This window comes from Podarcis vaucheri (genome assembly GCF_965113315.1).
Source record: "Podarcis vaucheri genome assembly, chromosome: 9".
NCBI lineage: Eukaryota > Metazoa > Chordata > Lepidosauria > Squamata > Lacertidae > Podarcis > Podarcis vaucheri.
The window spans coordinates 44,160,176-44,172,326 of NC_138767.1; the positions used below are offsets into that span (position 1 = coordinate 44,160,176).

The window sequence follows — 12,151 nt, forward strand, 5'->3', positions numbered from 1 at the left end:
TCCTTCAAAGCAGTGGGGACCACCTGACCATGTAGCAAGGCATTCACCACACCCTGAAGCCACCTAGTTAATCCTTCACTACTTACCCAAACCAGCCAGGGTGGGCATGGATCAAGAGAGCATGTAGTAGGCTACACAGTTACAACCATCTTGTTCACACACCCAGGCATCAATAACCAGGACTGTTTCTACAAAAATCAAACAGGATTGTGCATTGCACATCTCAACAGATCAATAGTGGCAATCAAGTCCCCGTGGAGGAGAGTGCCTTGCAAAATTATCACAATAGTCTCCAAGGGCTCCAAAACTGGGCTGCCTGAGGGAGATGAAAGCAATGCACAGAGCACTTTGAAAAACCCCAGTGGCTGTCTACTGGAAGCAGCAAAGTAAGCTTTCTTCAACACTATACCACCAAACAGTAGATACAGTGTACTCTTATGTGTGTTCAGCTGTGTAAGAGACTTGTGCCTCTTGCACTCCAGCCGTCTCCAGATCTATTTCTTTCCATGAAGCTCCCCAATAAACGAGAGGACTGCTCAGGCTCCACAGTGCCAGGAACAGCACTTTATTTGGAGTGCCGCAACCGATAAACAAGTTGTTCTATGTGATTATACCTATGCAGTATGAACTATGCTTTTATGATGCAGAGATTAAAACATATTTTGCATTACAATACAGGACCTTTTATTCAATATCAAACAAAACGTCAAAGATTGCTCTGCTACCCACCATTTATGATATCTTCACAATTGCAAGTCATTCGCCAGCATTTGAAGCCATTCAAGTGTACTCTGGCAATTTTGAACAAAGACTCACAGAATCAGATTAAGATTCCTTTCAACTCTGCGCCATGGATTATTTAAAGACGTGTCAATTTTATTTTATTTTTTGGTTGCTTCCAGCTCTTATTGCTTTACTTTTGTTCTTTTTGTGTGTAAAAATCAAATGAAATAAAATCAACCTGTGACAACTTTATGCAGCCAACTACAGCCATCAACCCGACCTTCCAAATAGGACTGGCTTTAGAGCTCCAAGCACTGTGCAGGTGCCTTACAATGTTTTCCGAGAATTAAGTGAATGACAGATATGCAGCAAGTTATTCCCATATGGTCTCCTCTTTACTCCTGGTAGATAAAGATCAGTAAAGGAACAGATGTTTGTTAATGAAATTAGAAAAGGCAGGCAATATGTTCATAATAATAGAGAATCACATTTGTTAAATGGATCGGCAAGCGAACAGTCGCTTTGTATTCTGATTGCTAAAGGTAAGCGTAAAATGAAAGGGAATCGAACAGTTGAGAAGCTCATAGTGTAATTAAAGAGCTGCCTGTCAATATCCTATGGCGCTATCTAGTTTTGCATATGAGGGGCAAAACTAGTGGGGAACTGCAGATCCTAAACTTGAGATACTTTTAGAAGCATTGTCCACAAAACATCTCTTTAGTGCAAATCTTCTAAGTCTCCCCTATTGATTCCAATAAAAGGGACACAGGTGGCGCTGTGGGTTAAACCACAGAGCCTAGGACTTGCCAGTCAGAAGGCCGGCGGTTCAAATCCCTGCGATGGGGTGAGCTCCCGTTGCTCTGTCCCAGCTCCTGCCAACCTAGCAGTTCAAAAGCACGTCAAAGTACAAGTAGATAAACAGGTACCGCTCCAGCGGGAAGGTAAACGGCGTTTCCGTGTGCTGCTCTGGTTTGCCAGAAGCGGCTTAGTCATGCTGGCCACATGACCCGGAAGCTGTACACTGGCTCCCTTGGATCTTTGGGTTAGGCTGCCCATCTGGATCCAATCCACTGTAGCTTATTTATATTACAGTACACTTGTGTGCCACATTTCTGAATTGTACTCATGCAGGCCAGAGAACAGCTAAAATACGGTATATGCAGACATAGCTCAGTTCTATTTCTTCCAGCACTGCCCATAAATAAAATACTACCCAAAATAATAAAACTGAAATGATCGGTAATAAACATATAAAGGGACCCTGCAAGTAGTAACTGCCCACCATCAAATTATACTAAGCAGTATTACCATCTGCAATATGTGGATCAAAACTTATCGGCTACTGCTCTGCAACCTCTAAGACAAACTGAATGGAAATAAAAACATTTATAGTAGGAGTTCAAAGCCTGAGCCAAATCCCATATACTTGGTTTAATCACAGTTCAGGATCATATTGCCACCAGTGCTAAACCATGTTTACTTTTAACCAGAGCTCACATTCCTAGCTAGGGTTTGAAACTTTTTATAAATGATCATTGTCCACCAGTTAATGAGAAAAGAAATTGTGTTTGGAAATTATGAAAGGGGAGTGATAATTTTGATAGGAATTGTTTGGGTTTGTTTTTATTGCACTTGCTTCCCTTTTGAAGTGGCTTTGTTTTTCTTTATTCTGCAAATTGTCTTTTCAGTGGTTTACATGCTGCAGCCTGCTTGAGTGTCTGCTCTTTCTGAAAACCCTATGATGTCCTCAGCTGGGCTTTCCTGTAAGTGTGAGACGATAGAGAAGCTGCCCACCGTATTTCTGACAGCTATTTTAAAGTGAAGGCTTTTTACTGTGTGGAATATTTTATCTCTTTTTTGAGGTAAAATGACTTTTCTCAAAGAAAGAAAAAGAAAGAAAGAAAGAAAATAAGCAAACACCGTGTTTCAATTAAATGATTTTACTCTGACTAGACCTATTGATATGCATGGACCTGTCAAGGCAATCCTCTATGTGTCCACTCAGAAATAAGTCCTATTGTTTTCATTAACCCCCATCCCCTTGTAGGTATGCAGCCTTAGTCATGTTCATTCATTTCAATGTGTCTACTCGGAACAAGACTTAGTTGAATATCACTCACTGATCTCATGCACTTTTGGTAGCTAGTCTGCCCAGCTTTCCACTCTTCAATTAAAACCTAGAGGAAGATGTCATGATGTATCTTCTCCATGCAGGTTTTTAACAGATCAGAAAGCAGAATGTTGGAGGAATGCTGAATGGGAGAAAAACTCACTCACTACCTAGCCATGATAAGGTAAGCCCCGATGTACTGATTTATTTTTAAAAAACAAAAATCTAAAGCAAGGGAATAAAACTTTCAAGAAACAGGATGTCAGTTTTGGTGTAGTAGTATCTGAAACCAGGATTTGAAGTTTGATAACAAAATTGAAACATTATGCCTACATCAATTCCCTGAAGAAATGCACACAAAAAGTGATAGAAAACCACAAGCATTTTTTTTTCTAAATTGCAAACAATATGTAGAAAAATGGATCACTTTTTTATTCAAAGTATGTCTTGTATTTCACTGTCTCACCCCCTCAAGCAAATGTTGATGTTTCAGTGCAAATAAAGACATGCCAAGAGCATGCAGCAAAATTCAGGAGAAAAGAAATCAGATGCAATTCTGGGTATCAAAGCATGAACATTCCATTGCAGCAAAACCAGTGCTTCATATGGTTGCTAGAAAGTCATTGATTTGTTCCCCAAACTAGATTTGGCAGACTTTAATAGATAGAGTTGTTGGAAATATTTTACAGGTCTTTGACAACTGTATACTTGGTTAGTCTCTTAAATTGAAGACCTAATGAACCTCTGAGCATGCTGGGTCCTGCCAACTTGCAGAGTGCTGGTGACCTCCTTTAACATATACAGCACTGCATGGAAGCAGCAAGCTCAGAAATCATTCTTAAGAGCCTGCTTACTATCAGCTGCTGTGCAGGGAGAAAATGCTTTCTAGATAATTTGATGCTGTGAAAGTGGAAGACAACATGTATGAGGTATCTCAGAGGGAGATACAATAGGCATGAACTTAAGCATTCACAAATCTACGAACTTGTACTACTAACACCTCCTTAAACCTACAAAGCAAGTGACCATCTTTTCTTTTTCTTTTTTTCTTTTTGAGCAAGCTCTATGATGAATTCTGAAGGACAGGATTTAATTGAGGAGGGAGTGGGGAAAAGCTGATGCACACCAATTCTCAATTTTCTTTTTAACCCTAATCCATTAATTCCTTGTAGGCATCAGTGCTCTGGTGAGCATATGTGCTGGCAAGAGCTTCCATTAACTTCAATGAAGGGAACAGCTTTGCATGTGCAAAGAGATGAATAGATTGAGCTGCCCTGTATTGAAATTAATGGGGAAGCCCTTGCTTCCACATGGTGGATATATCTGCGCTCCCACAGCTGTAGATGGGAACTCTAGAATAGGTGACATGAGGAATATACATGTATGTATCCCATGTGCTTATTAGAAGTCAATTAAGAATGTCAGAAGAATCCACTGAAAATGGACTGCCATGCAGATTTCCATCCATCTGCCCATTCAACCACCATCATAGCAGCAACCCTTGTAACATGCCTTCTACCTTAGTTTTAGCTTTTAAAAACTTTATATTTAATAGATACATATATTGCTCTACAATGTATATTATTGGCATATTCATTGATGTATAATTGCCACCATCCTGTCAGGTGCCTTGCTGCTTTTCCTTTTTTGTGTGATGTGGTTTGCTGATTTTGTGTAAGTTGCTTGTTGCTAGAGGCAGCCTATATGTAATAAGGCTAACCATGCCTAACCATATGTACTCAGAAGCAGGCTTCTTTATTGGTTTTGCTTTTCGTTGTTGTTTAGTCGTGTCCGACTCTTCGCAACCCCATGAACCAGAGCACGTCAGGCATTCCTGTCTTCCACTGCTTCCCGCATTTTGGTCAAACTCATGTTAGTAGCTTCGGAAACACTGTCCAACCATCTCGTCCCGTCGTCCCCTTCTCCTTCTGCTCTCAGTCTTTCCCAACATCAGGGTCTTTTCCAGGGAGTCTTCTCTTCTCATGAGGGGGCCAAAGTATTGGAGGCTCAGCTTCAGGATCTGTCCTTCCGGTGAGCACTCAGGGCTGATCCTTCAGAATGGATAGGTTTGATCTTCTTGCAGTCCATGGGACTCTCAAGAGTCTCCTCCAGCACCATAATTCAAAAGCATCAATTCTTTGGCATATCAATTCTTTGGCATCAATTCTTCCATATATCACTACTGGGAAAACCATAGCTTTAACTATATGGACCTTTGTTGGCGAGGTGATGCTGTCTAGGTTTGTCTTCACTTTTCTCCCAAGAAGCATGCGTCTTTTAATTTTGTGACTTCTGTCACCATCTGCAGTGATCATGGAGCCCAATAAAGTAAAATCCAGTCTAATTTTCCCTATGGAAATTCATTAACTTTGAAAGGGAATGCCCCAGCAAGGTAACCAATTTGTAAATATCTGTTGTTGGCTGAGATATGCATGTCTGCTGTGTGTTATGACATATGTAAAACATTACATATATTTCTGCATCAGGGGGTGACATTTTCTCAATACTTTCCAAATGTAGTAGACGCCCCACTTTCTCATGGAGGAGAAGGAGAATGGTGATGGGAAGGGCAGAACTAGTGTGCTCATTTCCATGGTCCCACCTTGAGTGTTTATATAATCTCACTAGCAGATGGCATAGTAGAGTGGCAACGCTCACCAGATCTCCGGTTGCCCACATTGCTGCTGCATACTGAGAGGCAGAGAGGAAGCATCAAGGCTGGCCTGGTGCAAATGTACTGGCAGAAGTGCCAGAGTAGCTCTGCTGGTGTGTTTGCTCTGCACCAACCTCACTGCTGCCTCATCTCTCCTAGTAAGTAGTGCTAATATGGCTGACCAGAGGTCAGGCAAGTGCTGCCACCTGAACACATCTTTCATTACTGTTTAACTTCATACTGAATGCCTGAAGGTGACTAATAAAAGCTTCATTTTAAAGATACTTTTTATGCTAAGCATGTTTGAGAACTCTCACCACAGCAACAAAACACAGGCCTTACCATGTTATATATATAAAGAGTTTGCTCTGAAATCCTAAAAATAAAATATTTTTCAACCCAATTTTAGCATGTGCAAGATGCAAACACAACATTTCTTGATTTGCTTCTTCTATACAAGGCTTACACACATCTGTTGTTCTGGACAAGGAAACTTTTACCTAACTTTGTTACATACCCTACTACTACTGCTAGCAAATATTACAGCATTCTGTATCAATTCAAATGAAGAGGTCTTCAATTAGTGTGATCAGATCTGTGAAACTAAAATATTTTGCACTAATTACACCAAGAAATGCTTACTCGATAAATTATTTCCTTTTACTTATTTGTATTACAGATGCTTCTGGACAAAGCTCATTTGCGTTGGCAATATTCCTTGTCTCGCCATAGGTACAGATTTAATCCCATACAACAGTTTCTACTTGGTGTAAGTTTAGGAAACAGAGTCAGGACCAACTACACCTCAATTTATACATTCTGCCATGACACACACTAGCAGTTTATCTTATGCTGCTACTAAGAGTAATAAGTTTCCATAAATATGCTGCTATACAGTTTATTAGCTATCCTCATACAACAGAAGCAAACCAAAACCTTATTTCCTATAGCCGATTCCATTCAGGTCTTCATATATTCAGAAGGAAAAGTAGCATTATCTCTGCACTGTGAGTAAAAATGCAGTGCTAGTATATTAGCCTCCAATTAGTGATAAAAATAAAGTCGGTAATTATTTTTAAAAAACATTCTATACTTTGTTCATCAACTTGGGTAGACTTTATAAGCCAGAAAATATGGCTTATAAAGATTTAAACATAAATAAGCAATTAAATAAAAACTACTACCATAGCAACATACCTTTATTCCTTGAATTCTCTGGACTCTTTTCCTGCTGTAATTGAAAAGAAAAAGCATCAGTTACTCCATCTATACTGCCTAAAGGCTAAGAATAACTTTATTACCCACAGATCAATGACAAGAAACCTTTTCATATAGAGTTGATAAGTATATGCAGAACAATTGATCCTTTACCGTAGGGAAAGTTCCACAGAATTCACCAAGATTAATTCAGTCAAGCAGTAATGCATATCAAAATCTTAAACTGCAGTTCTAAGCACAAATACTTGTGAGGAAGCCCTGATGAAGACAATGGGCCTTCTGAGTAATCATGCACAGGACTGTTCTGTAACATTTGTTTAAGTTCTTCTCTCCCCCCCCCCCAGCTCTGAACATAACCGACTTCAGCGTTCATTTGCAGAAGAAAATTGCCAAGTACAGGAATCTCCCCCTATTCCCCATCATCTAAGATGTAAAGTTGGTGTCATGCATTTGCTGAAGTGACCTTGGCCTTAAAGGAAAGGAACTGCTGCAAATTTTTCACACACAAGGGCAGTTAGGGCCTGAATAGTTCTGTGGTATGTTCTGTGCTAAATGAAGACTGCTAACTATAGTTGCAACTTGACCGATGCCTCTGGCTTCCTTCAGCTTTTGCAGAGAGCTGCAGTCTTTCTCATGGAATGGTAAATTTTTGAGCACCATTATCCCCAGTGCTCTAGAGCATCACAGTGTCTTCCAGGAAGAAGATCATCACGTTACAATTGTCTGGGACCATGATATCTCAAGGCCAGCCTTCTTCCATAGGAGCCTGCTGTGGGACATCACTCATCATATTTTGATTAGTCCCATGCCCTCTGAATTACAGCAGGTGAGGTTGTGAGACAGCCACAGCTCAATTACAACACCAAGCTATTTCCTCCCTAAAGAGATCTGCAAGCAAGCAGCCCAAATTTGGTATGGATTGTCTGATGTGCTATAGGGTTTGGGGCTATTTTATCTCTAGGCTTTCCTGCTACCTAGTTTCCTTAAAAAATATTCAGTTTTTATTGATTGGTCATTGTCTGAAAGGTAAAAGGACTTTAAAATGTTAAAAGGGAGCTCCTTTTAACTAGACTTGCCAAAAGGCTAAACTCTGATCCCCTGTAGAAGCAACAACAATAAAACCCCTTTCAATTTGCACTGGCTTCTTAAATAGAAACAAGTGTTCACTAGGTTTTATTTAGCTTGGAATTTTGTTGTTAAAGTTTATATTGTAAACCACCCTGAGCCTTAATAATGAGGACTCAGTTTAAAAAACAAAAAAACTCCACCTAAGTTATTCAAAATCAAATAGAAAAGCTGAGTAACTGTCCAAAGACATACAAAGTACACTGATGAATCTTGCAAGTCATCCATCTTACAAGCAGTTCCCTTGCCCTTATCAGACTCCAAAGCTAAAGTTGACAACTCATTTGTTCATTCATTTACATTTGCCTTCCTCTATGACACACATCTTATTTGTATCCAGGCAACCATGAGAGCATTATTTCTCATTCAAGCATTAACTGACATCATATTGCATTCTTCCAGCTTAATTTCTATGCATATTTCATTTTGACTGACAAGTCAATTCTATAAAAAATAGTGATGTTGTTATAACGTAAGAGTTTGGAAGTACAGTGCATGTACAATTCATACAGAGTTCTGAACAACTGCACAACCTCCCCACTACATATTAGATTTCCTACCCTCTGTCAAGAACTATAGCTGCAATCCTAAACACACTTACAAGACACTGAAAGTGGGGTTTACTTCTGAGGAGACACATGGAGAGGGGCATTATAACTCTATATTCCAATAGGCATAGTGAGGTCAATTGGCTTAAACCCACATAAAATGTTGCATGATAAGCAATTGAATGGTTACAAATCAAACAATAATTTATCCTTTTAACACCATTTTCTTTTGAACTTATTGGAAAATCAGAATCTAAATGCTTCACATAAATCAAGATTCCTTGCAAAGTTGAACTGAGACTTGGCAAACAGGGCTCTATCTTTCCAAGTTTCTAATTTGATTCAGCACCTATTGTAACAGGTTTTTTTAATTTTGGCGAACCTACCTTGAAATTATTCATTCTTTATCACCTGTTGTGCCACAGGAGTGCAATGGCACTCATATTAGTATCGTTTAAAATGCCTCAAATGAGTATTGTTTAAAAAATATTATTGAAACATATATTTACTTGCAAAAATAAACAAGAGCTATATTCCTGTTATCACAAGAGAATGTGATTTTCTGTAACAAGATTTTGAAGCTTAATTCTTTAAAGCAATTTGCAAACATCACAGCGTTCTTCTTTCTGAACAAACTATGATGTTCGTTGTTTACAAGTCTTGGCACAAGTTAAGACAGACTGCACAGCTTGTGATGCACCAGGCAAAATGCAGTAATGGATTGTGGCCTGTCAGGTTCTTGACAACCCCCTATATTTTTGTAGTTCCAAGAAAGCATCAAAAATAGAAAGTTTTCCTTACATGACTTTGGCTTGGTTTGTGAAGGCCTGGATTACAATATTCACCAAAACACACCTGGAAATTCTGAATATTGTATCTAATTTTTAAATTCAAGTTTCAACTTCTTTCTTTGAACAACTTGTGATTCAAGTATGTTCAGGATAGGGTGACCATCTTTGTTTCTGGAAGGTGCCTTGAGACTTTTAACAGCCACTTTGCTGGCAGAATTTAAGCAGGTGATGTGTTTTGCAAATTTCAACTCAACGCTGGGAAAGGGTTCTCTTGCTAAATCTTTCCCTAATGATTGGGGAAAATCAACATCCTTTATTCAGAAGCCACTAATCTGCAAACCTATGCATGTTTACTCAAAAGTAAGTTCCATGCAGTTCCAAGACTCTTACTCTCAGGTAACTGCATATAAAGGGAGGATTGCTTTCTAAGTGAGTTTGTGAACAAGTTGAACACATTGTTGTAATATTCATATGAAAAGTATGTTAGCCATTTGTAGTTGCAGTGATTATAGTCACTGCAGTTGCAACAGCAGGGAAGAGGAGAAAATAAATTAGAAGCAGATTATCCTGCTGGCATCTACCTGAATTTCAGCTCTAAACTAACCTTCCCCCACTCAGCTTATCCAAAGTTAACAATAATTCTATTTTATTTTGGCATTTGCTAACCAGCTTCTTCCTGTTGAGCATACCACTACAAAAGGCCATTTCTGTGCTTTTACATACTAACATGAGTGTATCAAAACAGTAGGAAATGCTATTATAACAAAAGCACGTTCTCCAAGCTCATTCAGGCTTCTTACCCATCCAAAGCCATATTTGTCAATTACTTATATAACTAAATGAGATTCTCAAGGCCCACACTTCTACCAATAGAGGGTAGTTCTCTGGTCTGCTGTTTCTAATTGAGGATGAACTAATTCTCTGGGGGTCTCCTCAAACTGGATTGCGAATTTCCAGAATTTCACCCAAGAAAACCAGGGGAAACTTCGGACTTCCCTGGCAGGAACAGTGCTGGTGACAGAAGAAAGTAAAAGAGAGAGTCACTTCTTCTTCCTTCGCCTTGGTCATCCTATCAAAATGACTTGGGTGATGGGTCATAGGGAATTGCCAAACCTTTGCCAGCACCTTGCCCTGAAAGGAGGCCCAGATTCCACCAACAAGCACCAACCAGAAAGCAGCTTCTGAGAAGACCATATTTGGCCACTGCCAGAAGGTCCAACTGTGCCAGCAGGAGCAGGGCTGCACCCGTTCATTCATTTGCTTGATGGGAGAGGAGTATGAAGGATGGGGAAATCTGTCTCCTGGCTTTGGTAGTGGGGCATAAAGGAACCCTTCCCTGGAAATGCCTCTACTCAGAACAAATTTGGAAGTAAAACAAACAATATTACCAGCACTGGGAAATCAGGGTTGCCCCAGCCACACAGCTATTCCCAAAGACAGCATGCTATATGTTTTCATGTTGCTGTGGGGTTTGTATTTAGAGGGAAGAGCCATAGCTCAGGAGTAGAACGCCTGATTTGCATGCAAAAAAATACCTGTTTCAATTCCCCTGTACCAAGATTTTCAGACTACCCCTTGTGTATATTTTCAAGTTTTCCTGGCAACTTTCTGTGTTTTAGTTATTATCAAATAACTCTGCTGATTTTCCGAGTCTCCAAGCTAATGTGCTCTGAGGCATGTCTGCAAATAAGTATTAAAATTCACAAGAAATGAGAGGCCTGAAAACGTTTTTCAGGAATTTTGGAGTGGGACCAGCTTGTCATTTTCTCACTCAAAGGCTCATTACTTTTAAGAGCTGCATGGAAGGTAATTTTTTCCCCTGCCTGTTGTGCAGTTATTAGATGCCGCGCCTCTGTCAGGAATAAAGGTGCAGGTCGTCTTGCATCATCAGAGTTAATTGAAAGTTCAGCCCAGTGTTAATGAAATCAGAAATGGCCCATCAAAGCTTCAGATTCACTTGATATTGCTGCTTTCCACATTCCTTCCTAGGCTTGAATACACATTGCTCTGTTCTGTTGTATATCAGAGTCACTTTAGTTAAATCCTGCTCAGGATTTAAATCAATGGAAGAATGAGAACAAATTACAATCCACTGCCAATCAAGGTCTGCCTAACAAAAGGAAATTACAAAATATAAGAGCACCAAAGTGAACTAACAAGAGACATTCAATAGATTTCCCTCTGCCTTCCTAACAAAAGTCACTAGACCTTACCCAGAAATCCAAAGGAATATTCTACAAAATAAAGTTCTGCTTATCATTGCAATGCCAAATTGGCTCCATTAACAAAAACTAGATCAGGTTAGAAGCAAGATAGTAATGAAGTACCCAACCAGTCCATCTTTGAAATGGACACAAGATCTTTGAACATACTAGACACAAAACATTCCATCAGATGTCAAAGAAATAAACAACTATCTGACAGCAACAGTAACAGCAACAGAAAGTTAGTACAACAGGTAGAGGGCTAGGCTACTACATTCTCACTAGTGCTCTTGTTTTCTCTTTACAAGGACTTTTTCCCATGGGAGAACATTCAGAAATGTTGTCCCATATCTCCAACCTTAAGGGGAACATATTGCTGTACCAAAGCTGTGTGTTTTAAAGTTCTCTAATGCTGGACCATAACCAGCTGGGGCAAGTTATTATGCATACAGTGAATGCATGCACAGGCATAACTGCAACTATTTGTGCGGTTGTGCCATCTCAGAAACCTGCTTAAAACTTTGGTTTGCACAAGCCTACAAGAACATGTACAAAGATTATGTATACTTGATTTTAAATTTTGCTGATTTTATATATTCAAAATTATTTTTTATGTATATATACTGTACCACTTAGGGATCCTTTCACTATTTAGAAGAATCCATCAGCTAGCTTAAATATAAATAAATATGCAGGTCATGCATGAGCTTAGTGCATCTACAGATACCAGCTGCATATTTTAGATGAAAATTGTATGCATAGGGAAGTTTACAAATCCA

General features: G+C 39.3%; 1 protein-coding gene across 4 annotated transcripts in view; it reads right to left on the reverse strand.

The window, feature by feature from the left end:
* The window catches only part of FSTL5 (follistatin like 5), a 340,816-nt gene that overhangs the window by 256,307 nt on the left and 72,358 nt on the right, over positions 1-12,151 (reverse strand). For all 4 annotated transcript variants that reach the window (XM_082237218.1, XM_082237216.1, XM_082237217.1 and 1 more), the window contains exon 3: positions 6,684-6,717. In XM_082237218.1, coding sequence (XP_082093344.1) covers positions 6,684-6,717 — 34 coding nt within the window. The remainder of the gene's footprint in view (positions 1-6,683; positions 6,718-12,151) is intronic.